Raw genomic sequence first — 17,533 nt, 5'->3', positions numbered from 1 at the left:
GCAGCCAATTAAAACCTGTTAATCATGCTTTGCTGTTATTTACTATTACAGTTACTTCTGCTGATGCCAATGCACTTAAATGACTTTAATAAAATAAGAAAGCTTTTGTGTTCTGCTGTTCAGGGATATATGCTTTCTGAGGGAAGCCCGAAAAAGCAATAAGTCCACTTCTTACAGTTAAAGCATTAACGAATAAGAAATAACAATGAGCAGCGACAGAGTTTTCATTTGATACAGTATTTAGAAATCTTTGTTAACGTTAGTTCATTAATATGCAACAGTTTATTGTTAGTTCATATTAGTTCAGATCCATGAAAAAATATTTGATTTCAATAATGTATTAGTGAATGTTGAAATTAACATTTACTGTTAATACTGTACTTGCTTTAGAGGCATTTTCATGAATTAATGTTAATGTTATCAAATGGAACCTTATTGTAAAGTGTTACCAAAATACACACATGCAATCTATTACAGTATTGCTTCTGACACAGTGCTTCTTTTATATATATATATATATATATATATATATATATATATATATATATATATATATATCTTTATATATATTCTTATGTCTTGAAAAACACGTGCTTGTGTCCCTCCCTGTCAGTCATCTTAACTAGCTACACCAGGGCCATGCTGAATAACCAGCACTTAAAAAAAAGAAAACAATGAGATTGGTAGTGTATATGTTATACATATACAGTACAGACCAAAAGTTTGGACACACCTTCTCATTCAAAGAGTTTTCTTTATTTTCATGACTATGAAAATTGTAGAGTCACACTGAAGGCATCAAGGGCTATTTGAGCAAGAAGGAGAGTGATGGGGTGCTGCGCCAGATGACCTGGCCTCCACAGTCACCGGACCTGAACCCAATCGAGATGGTTTAGGGGTGAGCTGGACCACAGACAGAAGGCAAAAGGGCCAACAAGTGCTAAGCATCTCTTGGGGAACTCCTTCAAGACTGTTGGAAGACCATTTCAGGTGACTACCTCTTGAAGCTCATCAAGAGAATGCCAAGAGTGTGCAAAGCAGTAATCAAAGCAAAAGGTGGCTACTTTGAAGAACCTAGAATATGACATATTTTCAGTTGTTTCACACTTTTTTGTTAGGTATATAATTCCATATATAATTCCACATGTGTTAATTCATAGTTTTGATGCCTTCAGTGTGAATCTACAATTTTCATAGTCATGAAAATAAAGAAAACTCTTTGAATGAGAAGGTGTGTCCAAACTTTCGGTCTGTACTGTATATATATATATATACAGTAGAGAGAGAGAGAGAGTTTAAACATGGTAAATCCTCAAGATTAAAATTTTTACAGTTATTTGTCAATAATACATAAGTATTGAGACTAATACTAACCAAGTTTCCCACTGAGAGAACATGTTCAAAATCCGGACTCATGGGGTAGTGCTCCATGGCCATGAAAAGTGTGTTGAGCACAATGCAGATGGTGATACCTAAATCCACAAATGGGTCCATCACTACAAAATGAACCCATTTCTTAAATATGATCCAGGGAGTGCAGCAGTCCCATTTTAAGAAAATATCAGCGAACTTATACCAGCCAGGGGGACAAGGCCTATGAGAATCTTCCAACACTATGGAGACAAAGAGAGATTGAAAACACTATTTGAAAAGTTTTTATTTAGGGTAAGCAGTGAATGAACACCAACAGAGTGACAGAAACAAGTTCTGCCAGTCTAAAGTCAACCAATGACTCTGAAATAGTCCAAAGATTAGCACCACTCAGATAAAGTTAACAGGTTTTTCCTCCACACACCATGTGTCTGACCTTTGCTTAGGATAAATCTCTATCTTCAGATGCTCTCAGACTGTTCTGTCAGACCATAGCACAGTAATATATAAATAAATAAACTTCAGGGACATAAAAAATTGCCAGTCTAAGCCCAGTGCATTTACATTCCTGCTACTGGGACTTCACAAGAAATAGCTGAGGGTTTTCAGCATGTCTTTGATCATGTCATTGTTATAAATGTACTGCATTTTAACTTTTATATGCAAAGAATTTTGGTGTCTAAAATCTTGAAGTCCAGACATTCTGAAACATCTGAAGAATCATAATAAATGGAAAAACTCAACATGCTCCTCAGTGACAACGCAACTTAATAAGGTATTTAAATTTGCAGTTAATCGAGCCTCAATGAGTTTCTACAAGCTAGTACCCTCCATCGTTGCAGTGAGAACACTGATAGTACTAGCTGTTCTCTTGGAGAGTTTGGGCTGGTCCAGGTACTGCATGCTGTGTTTGGAGTTCATGGACCTGTGGTCTTCTTCAGCTGATAACTGGAGGATACATGTAAATAAACAGTACAGATGTCATCACAATGGCAAAACATACTAGTACTAGTAATATTATCTGGAGTGAAGCAATTGTGCAATTTCCAAATGACTAGAAAAGAGACTTCTATTTACCATTCAGTTATAACAATAAGTTCATACTGAATCTAGACACACACAAGTAGGCATGCATCAAACTCATATTCTGTGGTATCCATTAAAAGGTCATTATAATCATGAGATCATCAACATTCTGTCAAGTGTCTTTGACTGGTTATGTATAAAAAAAAATACTAATCAGTATCAAAAAATCAAAAAAAAATGAAAATTGTTACTCAACTGAAACTCCATGTACCTATCCAAAAATTTAAGTGAAGGTAAAAATATACAAATTTAAATGTACTTAAGCATTTAAAAGTATTTTTAAAAATAGTGCTTTTTACATGAATAATTAAGAGTAATCATGAACTGTGTTCACACATGACTCAAGTTCAACCATAAAAATACTATTTTTATTTTTAAAACACTGTATCATATGACATATATTTTTAACATGTCTAAATGAAATTGTTACAGAGTAAAAAGTATTATTTTTATCTTGTAAATGTAACTGAATAAAAGTACAAATATTCGGTTTTAACTAGGGCTGCCCCCTAATAGTCAACTAACTGTTAGTCAACCAGAAGAGGATCGGTCAACCAAAATTGTATTAGACGCAGAAAAAAAAATCCACATTGGTGAAGTCATGCAGATCGTTAATGGCTGGTCTTTGTGGCAATACAGTACATCGGGCAGGACATGCAAATGCTTGCCTATAATTCACCGACCTTAAATATGAATTATCATCTGAAATATGTTAGAAGCAGCAACTTTACATGGCTGCTCAATCTAATGTTAACCTAGAAAAATGTGCGCTAATCAAGTGTGTGGAAGCGCTCACTGCAGGACAGATTGAGGAGCTGGTTTGCTCACTTGCTCTTAAAATACTCCCTCATTTTTGCTCATACAGATAAAAGTAACATATCTTTCAAATCTGTAAAGACTCCATATATTTGTGTGCACTCACAATAACAACAAAACATGGTCCTTTTGTAAATTAATGAAAGAAACAGGATGTGCTTTCTGCTGCCTTGGTCTCTTTAAACTTGTAGGCTATACTCAGAAACTCAAGAGTATAGCCTATGTGCCTTACAGATATGAAAACATAGACTATCTATAGAGAGTGAAATGTCTACTTTCAAGTAAACCAGTTCAAATAGAAGACAAATATTCTCAAATTATGTCATACGTATGAAATATGCATACAGGCACGTCCACTGCGATGACGAGTTAGCCGACTTCCTCTCTTAAAGTGAAAGCTAAGAAAGCACTTGTTTATCAATGAATTATTCAAATGTTAATGTAGACTCCTTACTGTTTTTCCATGACACATTCATAACATTATTTTGCCAGTGCACTGTGTCAAGCTTTGTGCATGTACTTGAGTGCTTATTAGGCGATGTAGGCAATTACTGACGCTGGCACCGATACAGGATGGCTGCCTCCGTGACGTGCTCTGCAGTTGTTTTTGTGTTTTTGTTAGTTTCTCCTGTCTTTAGTTATATTCCTCCAATCAGTTTCACCAGGGATGAATTGCTGGACATTCGGCACCATACATCTCCCGATATATTACAGTTTTTCGACTATTCTGATGTTTTGCTAGACATTCTCGTTGGCGGAGCAGCTGCGCTGATCACACACTTCAGGAGGATGCGAAGATGGGGAAAAAGAGCTGGTGCGCTCATGAGACTCAGAAAATGCGGATTTCGAACACCGTTGCCTAGCATCCATCTGTCAAATCTCCGCTCTCTATCCAACAAAACGGATGAACTCCTTCTGCTCTCCCGGACAAATAAGGATTTCTCAAAAACTGCGAGTCTGTGTTTAACTGAAACTTGCCTAAACGACACTATTCCATACAGCGCGCTCCATCTGCTGGGCTTTCAGCTGTTCAGAGTGCACCGCGGAGCAGAATCAACGGCGAAATCGCACGGCGGCGGGACATGCTTTAACATCAATGAAAGGTTGAGTACAGCTGTAATAGTGTTAAATAAGATGTGCTGTTCAGATCTAGAAACTCTATTCATTAACTGCAATCTATTCTATTCGTTCATTATAGTGAGTGTTAAGCGCACGTAAGCATGGCTTTACAGAAACTCGCTGATAACATCACAAAGACAGAACAACAACACCCGGACTCTGTTTTAATCAATCTTGGGGACTTTAATAAAGCAAATCTCTCCCGTGAACTGCCAAAATACAGACAGCACATTACATGTCCGACCAGAGACAGTAATAAATTGGATCACTGTTCCACCACAATAAAGGATGCATTTCACTCTGTTCCACGAGCAGCTTACATGAAGGGGGAAAATGTCTTGTATAAACAGGCTAAATACACACTGGAAAAGGAGATCAAAGTGGCAAAGAGGAATTATTCTGGAAAAATAAGGACTCAGTTCACTTCCAACGACTCAGCATCAGTGTGGAAAAGTCTGAAAGAGATCACCAACTACAAGACACCATCCCCCAACACTGTGGAGAATCAACGACTGGCAGGCGATCTGAACGAGTTTTACTGCAGGTTTGAAAGAAGAACACCCATCACCTGCCCTGAACGCCTCCCCACACAACCGTTCACACCATTCACAACTCTTGCAACCCATCCTGAACACCTCTCCAAACAACCGCTCTCTCCATTTACACCTCCTGCATCCCCCCTCTCCCCCACACCTGCAATACAGATAAGCGATGATGCGGTGCGCCAGGTCTTCCGGAAGCAGAAAAGGAAAAAAGCACCAGGCCCAGATTGTGTTACACCAGCCTGTCTGAAATCCTGTGCTGACCAGCTGGCTCCCGTCTTCACACAGATCACTGGAGCTGTGTGAAGTCCCTTAATGCTTCAAACGCTCCACCATCATCCCCATTCCAAAGAAATCCAAAATTACAGAACTAAACGACTACAGGCCTGTGGCTTTAATGTCTGTGGTCATGAAGTCATTTGAAAAACTGGTGCTGGCCCACCTGAAGGACATCACTGGACCCTTGCTGGATCCTCTTCAGTTTGCCTACAGAGCAAACAGGTCTGTGGATGATGCAGTAAACAGACCGGGGACTTATGTGAGGATCCTGTTTGTGGACTTCATCTCGGCCTTTAACACTATCATTCCAAACCTCCTCCTGCCCAAACTAACTCAGCTCTCTGTGCCCACCTCCGTCTGTCAGTGGATCAACAGCTTCCTGACAAACAGGCAGCAGCTAGTGAGGCTGGGAAAATACACATTCAGCACCCGTACAATCAGCACTGGAGCTCCCCAGGGCTGCGTTCTCTCCCCACTGCTATTCTCCCTGTACACTAACGACTGCACATGTATAGACCCCTATGTCAAGCTCCTGAAGTTTGCAGATGACACCACACTCATCGGCCTCATTCAGGGCAGTGATGAGTCAGCCTACAGACAGGAGATTAAAGAGCTGGCTGTCTGGTGCACTCTCAACAACTTGGAGCTTGACACGCTCAAAACAGTGGAGATGATCGTGGACTTCAGGAGAAACCCCCCTGCACTCCCCCCACTCACCATTATGAACAGCACTTTGACTGCAGTGGAGTGATTCAGGTTCCTGGGCACCACTATCTCTCAGGACCTGAAGCGGAACATTCACATTGACTCCATTGTGAAAAAGGCCCAGCAGAGGTTGTACTTCCTTTTTGTACTGCCAGCTGAGGAAGTTTAATCTGCCACAGGAGCTGCTGAAACAGTTCAACTCCACCATCATCGAATCCATCCTCTGCACTTCAGTAACTGTCTGGTTCTGGCTTCTAAATCTGACCTCAGAAGGCTACAGAGGGTAGTTCGGACTGCTGAGAGAATCATCGATACAACCCTCCCTTCTATTCAAGAACTGTTCTTATCCAGAGTGAGCAAAAGGGCTCCCTCTTTAAACTGTTGCCATCTGGTCGACGCTACAGAGCACTAGGCACCAGAACGACCAGACACAAGAACAGTTTCTTCCCTCAGGCAATCCATCAGGCAATCCATCTAATGAACACTTGATAATAACTGTGGAACACACTACACTAATTATATTTATATACACATACACTTATTTATCTAACACACATACTCAATACATTGTGCAGATAATATACCTGTACATACATAACTGCTTATTGTAATATACCTGCCATTCAATTGTCAATGTGTATATTGTCATTCCTTACCTACTTATTTGTATTTGTATCTTTTAGTTTTTTGTTCTGTCACTGTCATTCTGTTGCACTGCGTAGCTTCTGTCATGAAAAAAAATTCCTTGTATGTGTAAACATATCTGGCAATAAAGCTCATTCTAAAGGAGCATTATCATGATTTAATTGGTTTATTAAGAAATGTGCGATTGGTCAACTAATGCTTCAAATGAACAACTACAAGTCACAAGGAAAATCTTTAGTCGGGGGCAGCCCTAGTTCTCTTACGAGAGCTCTCTCGTACTGCGTCTTAGCTAAGACCCTACGGGAAAAGTCTCTTTTCACGAAATACTGAAGCAAAAAATTATCCTTAATTTTGTATTTTTGTAAAGCGCATTTGCAGCAGTACACAGCCATATATCATAAGATCATGCAGCACTCGCGCTCGCTGACGGCGGATGCCCTCACTGCGAGCTGTTGCCATGGTGACTCTGAGGACTCGCCCATAAAAGCGACTCAAGTCGATCGCGCGCACTACATAGTAAACGTGCCCACTCCTCAGTGCCCACATTCACTATGTCATACGCTTCATGTGGTTTCTGTAAAAACGAAACCCGTGCACGTTCGTCCGGCCACAGCCGATGGTGCTATAAATGTAGTGACGATGCCCACTCCTCAGTGCCCATCTCCACATGTAAGCACAGCCCTGCACACAGGGCTCGCGCACATAAGATCGACTCAGATCGGTCACGCACGCCACATAGTAAACGTGCCCACTCCTCAGTACCCACATACACTATGTCACACACGGCGCGTGGTTTCTGTAAAAGTCAAAAGTCAAAGTCAAAGTCACCTTTATTTATATAGAGCTTTATACAAAATACATTGCGTCAAAGCAACTGAACAACATTCCTTAGGAAAACAAACTACTGAATGCGAAACCCATGCACGTGCGCTCTGCCCAGGCAGACAGCGAGTCGAAAGTGGTAAATGTGCACGCTTGCAGCCCACAATTACTCGCATCCGGATAGCTGACTCTATCCGGATAGCTGACGCTATAGCATTAGCTTACGCTTCCAGGGGCCTTCAGTGCCCGCTGGGCATCAGAGCACACTCCACAAGGGGCGTCGCCTCGTCGTGGGCGTGGTCTACTGGGATCTCCTTGCAGGATATATGTATGGCGGCAGGTTGGGCCTCGCCGTCTACATTTATCAGCTTGTATAACCTGGAGGTTCCCGCCTTGCAAGCAAGGCTGCTGTCGGTATAGTCGAATCAGGGCCCTGAGGGGAACTCTGAGTTTGTGAGCGTTATGCGCTGCCGACTGTTATATGGGCAGTATTGCGTAGGACCCGCATTGCCACATTGGTCAGGCCTTGCCTCGGCTGTGTGATGTCATATTGCCGCATCTGCGGATGCTGCTAGATATGGGACGGAAGGTTTCCCCCCTTCCTGTCCTGGACTCTCTGTGAGTCCCTCAGGTGACTGTGCACTGTAAATCCTGGGCGTTGCTTCAGGTTTATTGGTGTGTGATCCCTGCGCGCACAGCGTTTTACATTAGGTTCCCGTAGCGTCTTAGCTAAGACGCAGTACGAGATAGCTCTCGTAAGAGAACGTACTCGGTTACTAAACGTAACCTCGGTTCTCTCTAGAAGAGCGAACGAGTACTGCGTTCTCTGCCGTGCGTACGATTCACTCTGGTTCGCTTCGGCGATGAAATAAATCAGGTGAGTCAGCCTTTTCGAGCTCCTTTTATAGGTTGGGCCACACCCGTTTCGGCGGGAAGTGGCAAGAAGGGCGCGAAGCTTATTGGTCTGATGTTGCATCAGCCTGCGCTCGATAGGCTGTGCAGTTGCCGCAGAACAAGCCAATGAGCGAATGAGCCGTCTCGCCTATGGCTGTGTACTGCTGCAAATGCGCTTTACAAAAATACAAAATTAAGGATAATTTTTTGCTTAAGTATTTCGTGAAAAGAGACTTTTCCCGTAGCGTCTTAGCTAAGACGCAGTACTCGTTCGCTCTTCTAGAGAGAACCGAGGTTACGTTTAGTAACCGAGTACGTTTTAACAGAACTGAAGTAAAGATTCACAACAACATAGTAGTGAAGTACTATTATTCAAATTCTTTGAAGCTCTGACTCTAAAAATAATGTTAAAATACTCCTGATGTCAAAATTATATTACCTCTTTGTTAGAGGAGGCTCTGTTCACAATGAGTCGAGGCAATATTCGTCCGTTACAGTCATTTATAACATCATCACCGCCAAGACTGTGCAGGGAACCTGTCCTATTTGACCCTTGACTTTGTGTCGCCAGGCTGGCTAAAGATGCTTTACTGCCTGCCTGTAACTTAAATAAACCACTATATATCAACATATCAGTGTAATGTAACAATGTAAATCAATTAATAGTAAGTGTTTGGGGGTTTTGATATGCATAACATTGTCAAAATTGCATTTTAAATCTGAGGTAGCATTAGTCTTAATTTAACTATATTTTAAAGTGAAATCATATGGTAGTCACCTGACCTCTTGCTCTTGGTTCTTGAGTTGCTCAAGTAATCTTTGAAACTCCTCTTCTTTCTCACGAGCTTCAGCCATGGTGGCTTCGTTTTGCTCATCGTATGCCATAGCAACCACAGCCAAAATCAGGTTGATGAGGTAGAAAGAGCCCAGGAATATGATCACCACAAAGAAGATCATGTAGGTCTTCCCAGCGGCACGAAGGGTCTAAACAAGATGGAAATTTAATTTAATTTGCATATGATATCCCATATGATAAAAAGACATTAAAACAACAAGTTAACAGACCAACTGGAAGAGATTCTCCCAATAGTCTTGAGTCATGAGTCTGAAGAGGGAGAGAAATGCCCAGCCAAAGTTGTCATAGCTGGTGTAGCCATAGTTTGGGTTTCGTCCAGCCTTCATACATGTGTAACCTTCTGGGCACCTCCTTTGAAAACAACAGACAAAAAGATTTAATCAATCTTTATATTTTCATACATTAATCTTTGTTGCTTTTATGGTGTATTACAATTACATAGCTATTGGAAATAACTGAAGGCCCCGATATTATAGACAGCCTTTATTAAATTATTAATAAAGCATTTTTTTTATTACTGAACATAAACAAACTTACCCAGCATCAGAGCTGTTACCACATATCAAAGCATCTAAACTTCCTTCCAGAAAGTATTGGTTTTCTGCAGAGTATGACAAGTATAATAAGAAAGTTTATAGCAGGCAATATATTAATCATTCTATGATTTAAAAAAGGGAATTGCAATTTTTTTATCACGTGCATTAATACATTTGTGTCTAATATTTAAAATTTAAACCTCAAAATAAAAAAAGTAACTGTAAAAAATGTATGCCAATACCATTCAAACATTTTTCACCTTTACAAAATACTGTTATTATTATCTTGCAATTAAAAGTAGTACTAATAATTGAGTAAATATTGGAAATATTAATAACCTTGACCTGACTTCACCTTCATTTTCTATGTATGCTTTGAAATCGAAAGTATCTGTGACGTTGAGGGTGGTGTCATTGACCATGGTGGAGTTGTAATCATCAAACATGGTGCTGTTGGGAATGGGCCAACGGATGCACTTGTGGCGTAGATTTCCCATGAAAAGCTGCAGGCCAATGAGGGCAAATACAGCCAGTGCAAAAAGAGTCAAAACCATGACATCTACCATCTTCTTGACAGACTGAATCAAAGCCCCAACAATGGTTTTCAAACCTGAGCAGAAAGTTCAAGGTGAAACCTTTTTGAAATTATTTTTTGAAAAATACGTAGAGTGGAAAATACGCAAGAGAGAAACAAACCATTTTCTTTACACAGTAGAAAATTTGTTAAATAATTAATAATACAATGCAAAGGTGTCATTATTAAATTCTAGAAATAAACATTTACATACAAAGACATACAAGAAAACAAAAACATAATTGAAAACATTTGCTTTGGGTGGTTTTCCAATTTTTGAACTGTTGCATTACATATACTGTTTAACACAATTATTACATACCAGGAATAACTGTGATTGTTTTGAGAGCTCGAAGCACACGAAATGTCCTCAGTGCTGACACATTACCAAGGTCTACAAACTCTGTGACGTACCTGAAAACAATCAAACTAGAAATCAATTTGTGAAATGGTCAGAACAGATTAGCATAAGCAAAATATGCTTGGAATACAGAAAACAATGAATCCCATTTATTTATAAATCTATAGAAAATAAGGATCAGCAAACTCTTCAGATTCTGAAATGGTGTGTTCCATGGTATAAAGAAAATTGTACTGGTTCACCGTTATAAAATTTAAATTTTTAAAGTCAGCTGTTCCTGGCAGTGGAAAAAAGATTGGTTTTAATATATGTTATGTTTAGATCCAACGACCACTGGCCAAATGGCAGCATTAGATGACAGTTATTGAGAAGGTGTCTGAATGACACTAAGCATGCAGGGTGTCACAATCACCATAGTCTCGCGTAGCCAGACCTTCAGACTGAAGGTCTAGAATTCATGGCAGCTTTCATTGGCAAAGACCGACATGTCCAACAACCAATCACGTTTTGAGGCTTTAAATATTTCACATACTTTTGAAAATCCAGCATTTAGCTGATCCTGATAATTCGCTCATCCTCACAATTGTAAACACAGCGGCTTTCTTCTTTCGTAAAGGGGTTTGGTTTCCAGGAGGAATGTTAAAGAACGCGACACACACGTATCGTGGAAATCCTGTAGAATTCAACCAATCCAATGACGACTTCAAAACTCTTGAAGTGTTTCCACTTCTGTGTCCCATATGCATCAGACGTTCAGCCTACGGTTCGTGGGCATGATGTCTGAGGCTGAGACTACAATCACTAGTTGGAGTGCCCCTGAACTCCATTAAAGGGCACTTCAGTCTGGACTGGGGATGTCAATTTTCCATTAGAGGGCACTTCAGTCTGGACTAGGGATGCCAATTTTCAATCATTTCCATTATCTATTGTGATTTAAATTAACAATCAATTAATTGATTAATCTTTAACCTTAGGCACGCAGTCACTGCATGACAGGGTGCGCAAAGGCCACTCAAAAGAAGAAAGAAAAAACGCTTTCTCACTCGAATTAAAGGGGTTTTAGTCTGAATAAAATTCTAGTAGCAGGAATATAAAATTAATAGATGTGATTACTGTTTACACATGTTTACATTAATCTTTATCAGCGTGGGGGTGTTGGAATGTTTGGAAACAGTATACCCTCGCTTAGCCTTTTCAAACTTCTTTTTGCCCACGAACAAAAAATGAAAACTAACTTCCTTTGAAGTATATCGGGGTCTTGATTCTGATGTTTTTATCAACAGTTTGAACTCTCATTCTGATGGCACTCATTCACTACAGAAGATTCATTGGTTAGCAAGTGATGTAAGCAAAGCTATTAAGCAAGGCTAAATTAATCCAAAACTGTTCTGATGAAGAAACAAGCTCATCTACATCTACTGAATAATGTTTATATGTGTTTATACATACATATATTTATTAGGGCTGGTAATTTAACGCCTTAATTCGATTAATTAATTTTGGGGAAAGATAATGCGTCAAAATTATTAACGCATTTGATGCACTTGCCCTGCCCCAGACCTATGTGGATCATCTGCCATTTCATACAGTCGATTGATGACTAATATGAGGAAGAGCAACAACTTACTGCGTGATGGAGCCTAGAAAATGTCCCTAAAATTCAAGATATGGGGCAAAACGCCCGTTTGAGATTGTGTCTCATATTTACATCACATAGTTAAGAAATATCACACGAGAAGTAGGCTCTGTATTTTTTTAATCTAGATTAATCTCACTGTAATCTTGGAATTAATCTAGATTAATCTAGATTAAAATGGCTCATTTGAATTCTGCCGAAGGCATTCAGAATATGTGTGCTACCCAAATAAAATAATGACTAAAAGTAATGTTAAGTCTTTGAGAACGGGTTTCTCAAGACAGGTGGTGCATTAGACCAGGGGCTCATCTCCTGTTTCCAAAATGAATCACAAACTGCTTGAGAAAGCTGTAAACTAATTCCACATTTCACAAGGTGCAAACAACCTTACGCCTGTTTCACACATAATCCGTCTGCAGTGCGTATGCGTTTCGTATTTTTTTTGCACCCATGTTAACGGATTCCAGCATTCACGCGGTTGCAGTCCGTCAGTGTGTTCCAGGAGTGGTACATCTGCAGCAGTACAGCGATCTTTCACGTACCGAGTAGCGGACTGCAAATGCATCCTGTGTGAAAGCACAATGAGTATGTGTCTGTGCTGCTTCTGCACCACATACAAAAACGCACACGGACTGTAAACGCACTGCAGACGGATTATGTGTGAAACAGGTGTGTGTCTTGTCGAGGTTTCCATTGGGCAGCTTCTTTAAAAAAAATAAAATTCCCTGAAGCAAACCCGGCGGCATCTTAGCTGCATCCATGTTAGCACGTCACGTTTGATGTGGTAATTTCACAGTAGGCATACACACAGGTTTAAAGACTTGTTCTCGCCCCCTACAGATTCGGCTAGGCATACATCCGCGCTAAAATATCAAGGTGAAAGTCATCATAGCTCGTGTAGTATAGACCCAGCTCCCAACCCAACTTTTAGAATAGATTAACGGCGATATTATTTTATCGCCCGATAAGAGTCTCACGTTAACGCAGCACGTTAACGCCGATGACGGCCCACCACTAGTTATTTTAGACACAATGTTGTCTGTTTTGCTCAATTTTGCCAACCAGAAGATAAAGACAAATCAGGACAACCCACAGCGGCATTCAATTTCTTAATCCAAGTTTTGAAAGGATTTGGTGAACCATTTGGTGCGTTGAACCGTTGGAAGTGGCGCTGCACAGACCGATTGGTGTATGATATCAAAGTACAGCGAGAGCAATTCAAAAGCACAAGGAGCTGTCTGCTCTCTAAGCTCTTGCGGTTCTTTGATGTCACACACCGATCGGTCTGATGGTGATAACCCGCTTCAAGTCGAACAAGCCTAATGATTCAATGAACCATTCATAAAGAACCATTTCCTTCACACCTGAATGAATCAGCCATTTGAACGAATCAAACGAATGAATAAATGAGTCGATGACTTAATCATTTAAACATTTACCACCACCTACTGGAAGTTTTAGTTTAATATTTAGAGTATCATATCATTAAAGAAATAATTTCATATTTTCATAGTAATAATAATAAAATTAAGAAAATAAATTATTAAAGTTATAGTTCACCCAACCAAAAATGACAATTCTGTCATCATTTACTCACATGGTCCAAAAGAGTAGGCTATATGTCATAAATTTTATCAAACAAAATATTTCTTGCTGAACCTACTTTTTGTAATGCCTGTTTGATGCTTTACACAACAATGACTTTAAGTTATCTTTTGAGATATTTCTCCAAATTTGATCTGCGATTAATCTGATTAATTAATCACCACATCATGTAATTAATTAGATTTTAAAACTTTTATCGCTTACCAGCCCTAATATTTATATACACTGTATGAATTGAAATACTCACGCCATGCTGATCACCATGAAATCAAGCCAATTCCATGGATCACGGAGGAATGTGAAAGGTCCGATGCAGAAGCCTCGGGACAAAACTTTGATTGTTGCTTCAAAGGTATATATACCAGTAAAAACATACCTACAATAATAAATAAATTAATATATAGAAATCAACATTTCTCATGAATAAATTATCATAAAGTTGCTGCAGAGCCACAATAATACTGTGCTAGTATTAATATTAAACATACAGTACAAATCAGTTTTAAATGACAAGTATAATTTTTTTCCTGTTACTTATACGGGATGCATTTAAAATATAAATAAAAAATAAACCAACACAGCAATGTGTAAGTATTTCCTATAGATATTTTACCTTTGGCAGCAGCTATTTGCACTACATGTAAATACATTATAAAACAGTATGCAATAAAAACGTAGAGTGCAAATTATAATTTTTATTCAAATCATTAAATGGACGCCACCTTATTGGGACAATAAAGACCTCCCTACACCTATCCTAAGCAAAGCTTATACTTTATTTTAACTTTCAGATTATTTTCTTCTTCTTTTTTTATTAAAAATAAATGCCTTTCCAATGTGATATGAGATTTAAAAAGGGAGAAAAAAAGTTTGGCAAAGGGTTGATTCAAACTCAAGTCGATTGCATCAAAAAGACAACTGCATGTGCTTTACCATCTACACAACTCAAGCTGTTGTTTGACTGTCGTCATTTGTAGTGTTGACTATCCCAACCACACATTGGTAACTTCTGACAACAAGGTGGGCTGTTTGCTCTTAGTATATACAGACACTCCGTTTACTTTTTTAATTACTCGCTAACCTTTCATCTCTCCAAAATTATTCCAGACTTCTACTAGTACTCAACAGATCAGTTCTGCTGAAAATGTGTGAGTTCACACAAGGCAGTTCTTACTCTACAGTTTTACTCCAGGCTGGAGGGTGACTCATTGTCATGAACACGCAGTTGGACAGGATGGTGATCATGATGAACATACTAAAATATTTGAAGAACAGTCAAGGTAAATATGGCAAATAACTACTGCATAAATCATTATAATCATTACAAAAATTTTATTTAAATGATGAGAATGAAAAGGATATGAATGTATAAGAATTTTGATGGCTCCTCTTCTGACAAGGCTAAAAGGACTGATACAAAACAGCGCTGGTTCCGCAGTGAACCTGTAGATTGTGTTTCCCTTTGTTATGACAATAAAAGTCTGCAAATGAGAAAGAGGTTAACACAAAGGTTTAAGAACACTTCTGGACACCAGATGAACAGAAGTTTAGTTTTAAATAAAGAACACCACTTAATATTTATGGGTGTGAGAATGACCTTCTGTGTTTTATAGAAGGGGTCTATGTCCTCCAGAGGAGTGTTGAGGAAATTCTCAGGTGGGTCACCATAGATCATTGGCAGGCACTTTCCTGCCTCTAAATCACTGCTCGGAGCCTGTGGTTCCTCCTCAACCCCCTCTACATCCTCCCTGGTGCTCCTCTCCTGGATGAGCCTGTCGATTTCCACCAGTGACTCTGGGGTGAATCTGTGGAAGACTTTGTTGCCTTTGGGTGGGAGCAGGCTTGCCATTTTGGCATCGCGAAGAGATACCACCTCAATGGGGAATCTCTACACAAAGCTCCTGAAAGATAGGAAAAATATATTTGAAATTATGGCAAATGTTATTATGGAGCTCATATATGAAAATAATTTTGGAATATGCAATACAGTGCAGTTTTAGGGAAAACTAAAAAAAAAAAAAAAAAACGTTTGCAAATTTATAATTTATCATTTTAACCCTACACAATATTTTTTTTTCAGCTTTTCAGCGAGAGAAACCCTCTAGTGACTATCAAAATTGGAGTGGCGTAGTCAAGAGCAGTTACCAAGTACCCCTATTGCCTCATCACATCTGTATTTAATGTTCTACTTGTTAGTGTTATCTGTATAAACCAAGGGTCTAAAAGTAACGCAATTTCAATTCTCTGTATGTATGTACTGTACATGTGGAAGAATTGACAGTAAAGCAGACTTGACTTGACTTGACTTAACAATATAAATCATATATGCATGAAACATTTCACACAAAATATACAAAACATTATTTATTTTGGTATGAAGAAATAAATGGCAGAAAGAATGGTTCAGGAAACACATTTCTGGACTACTGATCGCACCGAATTCCTAAAATGTATATATTTATTTTTGGCTTTTATTCAGAATGGGATCAAGACATTATACAGTTTAGACATGATTAACTCTGTAAAGCCTAATATATGCTATAAGTCTATATATATATATATATATAAGTTGAGTGTAATATTTGATACTTTACACTTTTAGGGCAAATATGGTATGATGTAGAGAGAGATATGAGAGTATGGAGCCCATACTCAACAGCTTAATTTTATTCTTAATTTTATTCAGAGGCCCAAACTGAGCAAAATATGCAATTTGGTGCAGTTGCTGATATTTATATGGCCAAAACATTTAAATAAATTCTGAAAGCTTGTAAATTAAATAAGAGTATAGCAGACTACTAACATATATACAATATATACATATATATTATTAAGATTATTAAAGACAATTTGAATATTTAGTTATACTGTATTTAGTTGCTTCAGTCCAGTAAATGTTGATCTTGAAACATTAGCCTACTATAAATATGATTTTTTCTTAAGTTTACTTAAAGATTTTAGAAAAGAAATATAGTGTGTATATATATATATATATATATATACTAAAAGGCCATTTAATTGCTAAAAAAGTATAAACTATAAGTCAGATGACAGAGAGCATGTAGTAGAGTGTGTGAACCAGATATTTCAGCAAAGTTGTGATTATGTTGATCATTTAGAGGATGTTTATCCAATACGAAAGAGAAGGCTTTATAGTGTTAAGACTGTGTTAATATCAGAAAGGTTACATGTTCAACCCAAGGTAGAGATTTCTGATATTATTATGCCTTAAGTTAGCTTACATCTGATCAAATTAATAAGGTAATGACCTAAAAAGTATTTCTGTACAATAACTGTACACCAGAGAGGTTTTACATGTCTGTTAAGATGTCTGTGGACTGCCAGGAAAGGCCACATTGGAAGCTGACTTTGAACATGTTCACTTGGCAGACTAATACATCCTGTAAGACATGAACTACTACCAGCTGAACCTCCAGTCTGCAACACCCTACCTGTAAAATCCCATTCTTAAGACACGGGACAGCCCAAATAAATGTGACAAAATATGCAAAACAGGCTCAGGAGCCGCAGCAAGACACTTTCCCACAGTACCAAAAAGAACTGAACATTACTCTAGAACATCATATTATTTATTAATATAGCAGGCACAGTCACCCAGGCCAACTCACATAGATCAAGACAAGATCACAGAGACACAGCCAATGGCAGCCCACTACTACTTTGGA

At 38.7% G+C, this 17,533-nt stretch overlaps 1 protein-coding gene across 1 annotated transcript in view; it reads right to left on the bottom strand.

The window, feature by feature from the left end:
- The window catches only part of LOC132121978 (sodium channel protein type 4 subunit alpha A), a 53,476-nt gene that overhangs the window by 20,185 nt on the left and 15,758 nt on the right, over nt 1-17,533 (bottom strand). The window contains exons 3-14 of the mRNA XM_059531755.1: nt 15,445-15,748; nt 15,208-15,328; nt 15,022-15,121; nt 14,095-14,223; nt 10,568-10,659; nt 10,027-10,281; nt 9,673-9,736; nt 9,345-9,486; nt 9,063-9,263; nt 8,719-8,883; nt 2,199-2,319; nt 1,375-1,613 (exon numbers count right to left, since the gene is read on the bottom strand). Of these exons, the coding sequence (XP_059387738.1) occupies nt 1,375-1,613; nt 2,199-2,319; nt 8,719-8,883; nt 9,063-9,263; nt 9,345-9,486; nt 9,673-9,736; nt 10,027-10,281; nt 10,568-10,659; nt 14,095-14,223; nt 15,022-15,121; nt 15,208-15,328; nt 15,445-15,696 (1,881 nt within the window). The 5' untranslated portion in view covers nt 15,697-15,748. The remainder of the gene's footprint in view (nt 1-1,374; nt 1,614-2,198; nt 2,320-8,718; nt 8,884-9,062; nt 9,264-9,344; nt 9,487-9,672; nt 9,737-10,026; nt 10,282-10,567; nt 10,660-14,094; nt 14,224-15,021; nt 15,122-15,207; nt 15,329-15,444; nt 15,749-17,533) is intronic.

The sequence above is a fragment of the Carassius carassius genome, chromosome 40, assembly GCF_963082965.1.
Source record: "Carassius carassius chromosome 40, fCarCar2.1, whole genome shotgun sequence".
Classification (NCBI taxonomy): Eukaryota; Metazoa; Chordata; class Actinopteri; order Cypriniformes; family Cyprinidae; genus Carassius; species Carassius carassius.
Note: the sequence above shows the minus strand (reverse complement) of the source record. Positions and strands in the feature narration are given on the sequence as shown.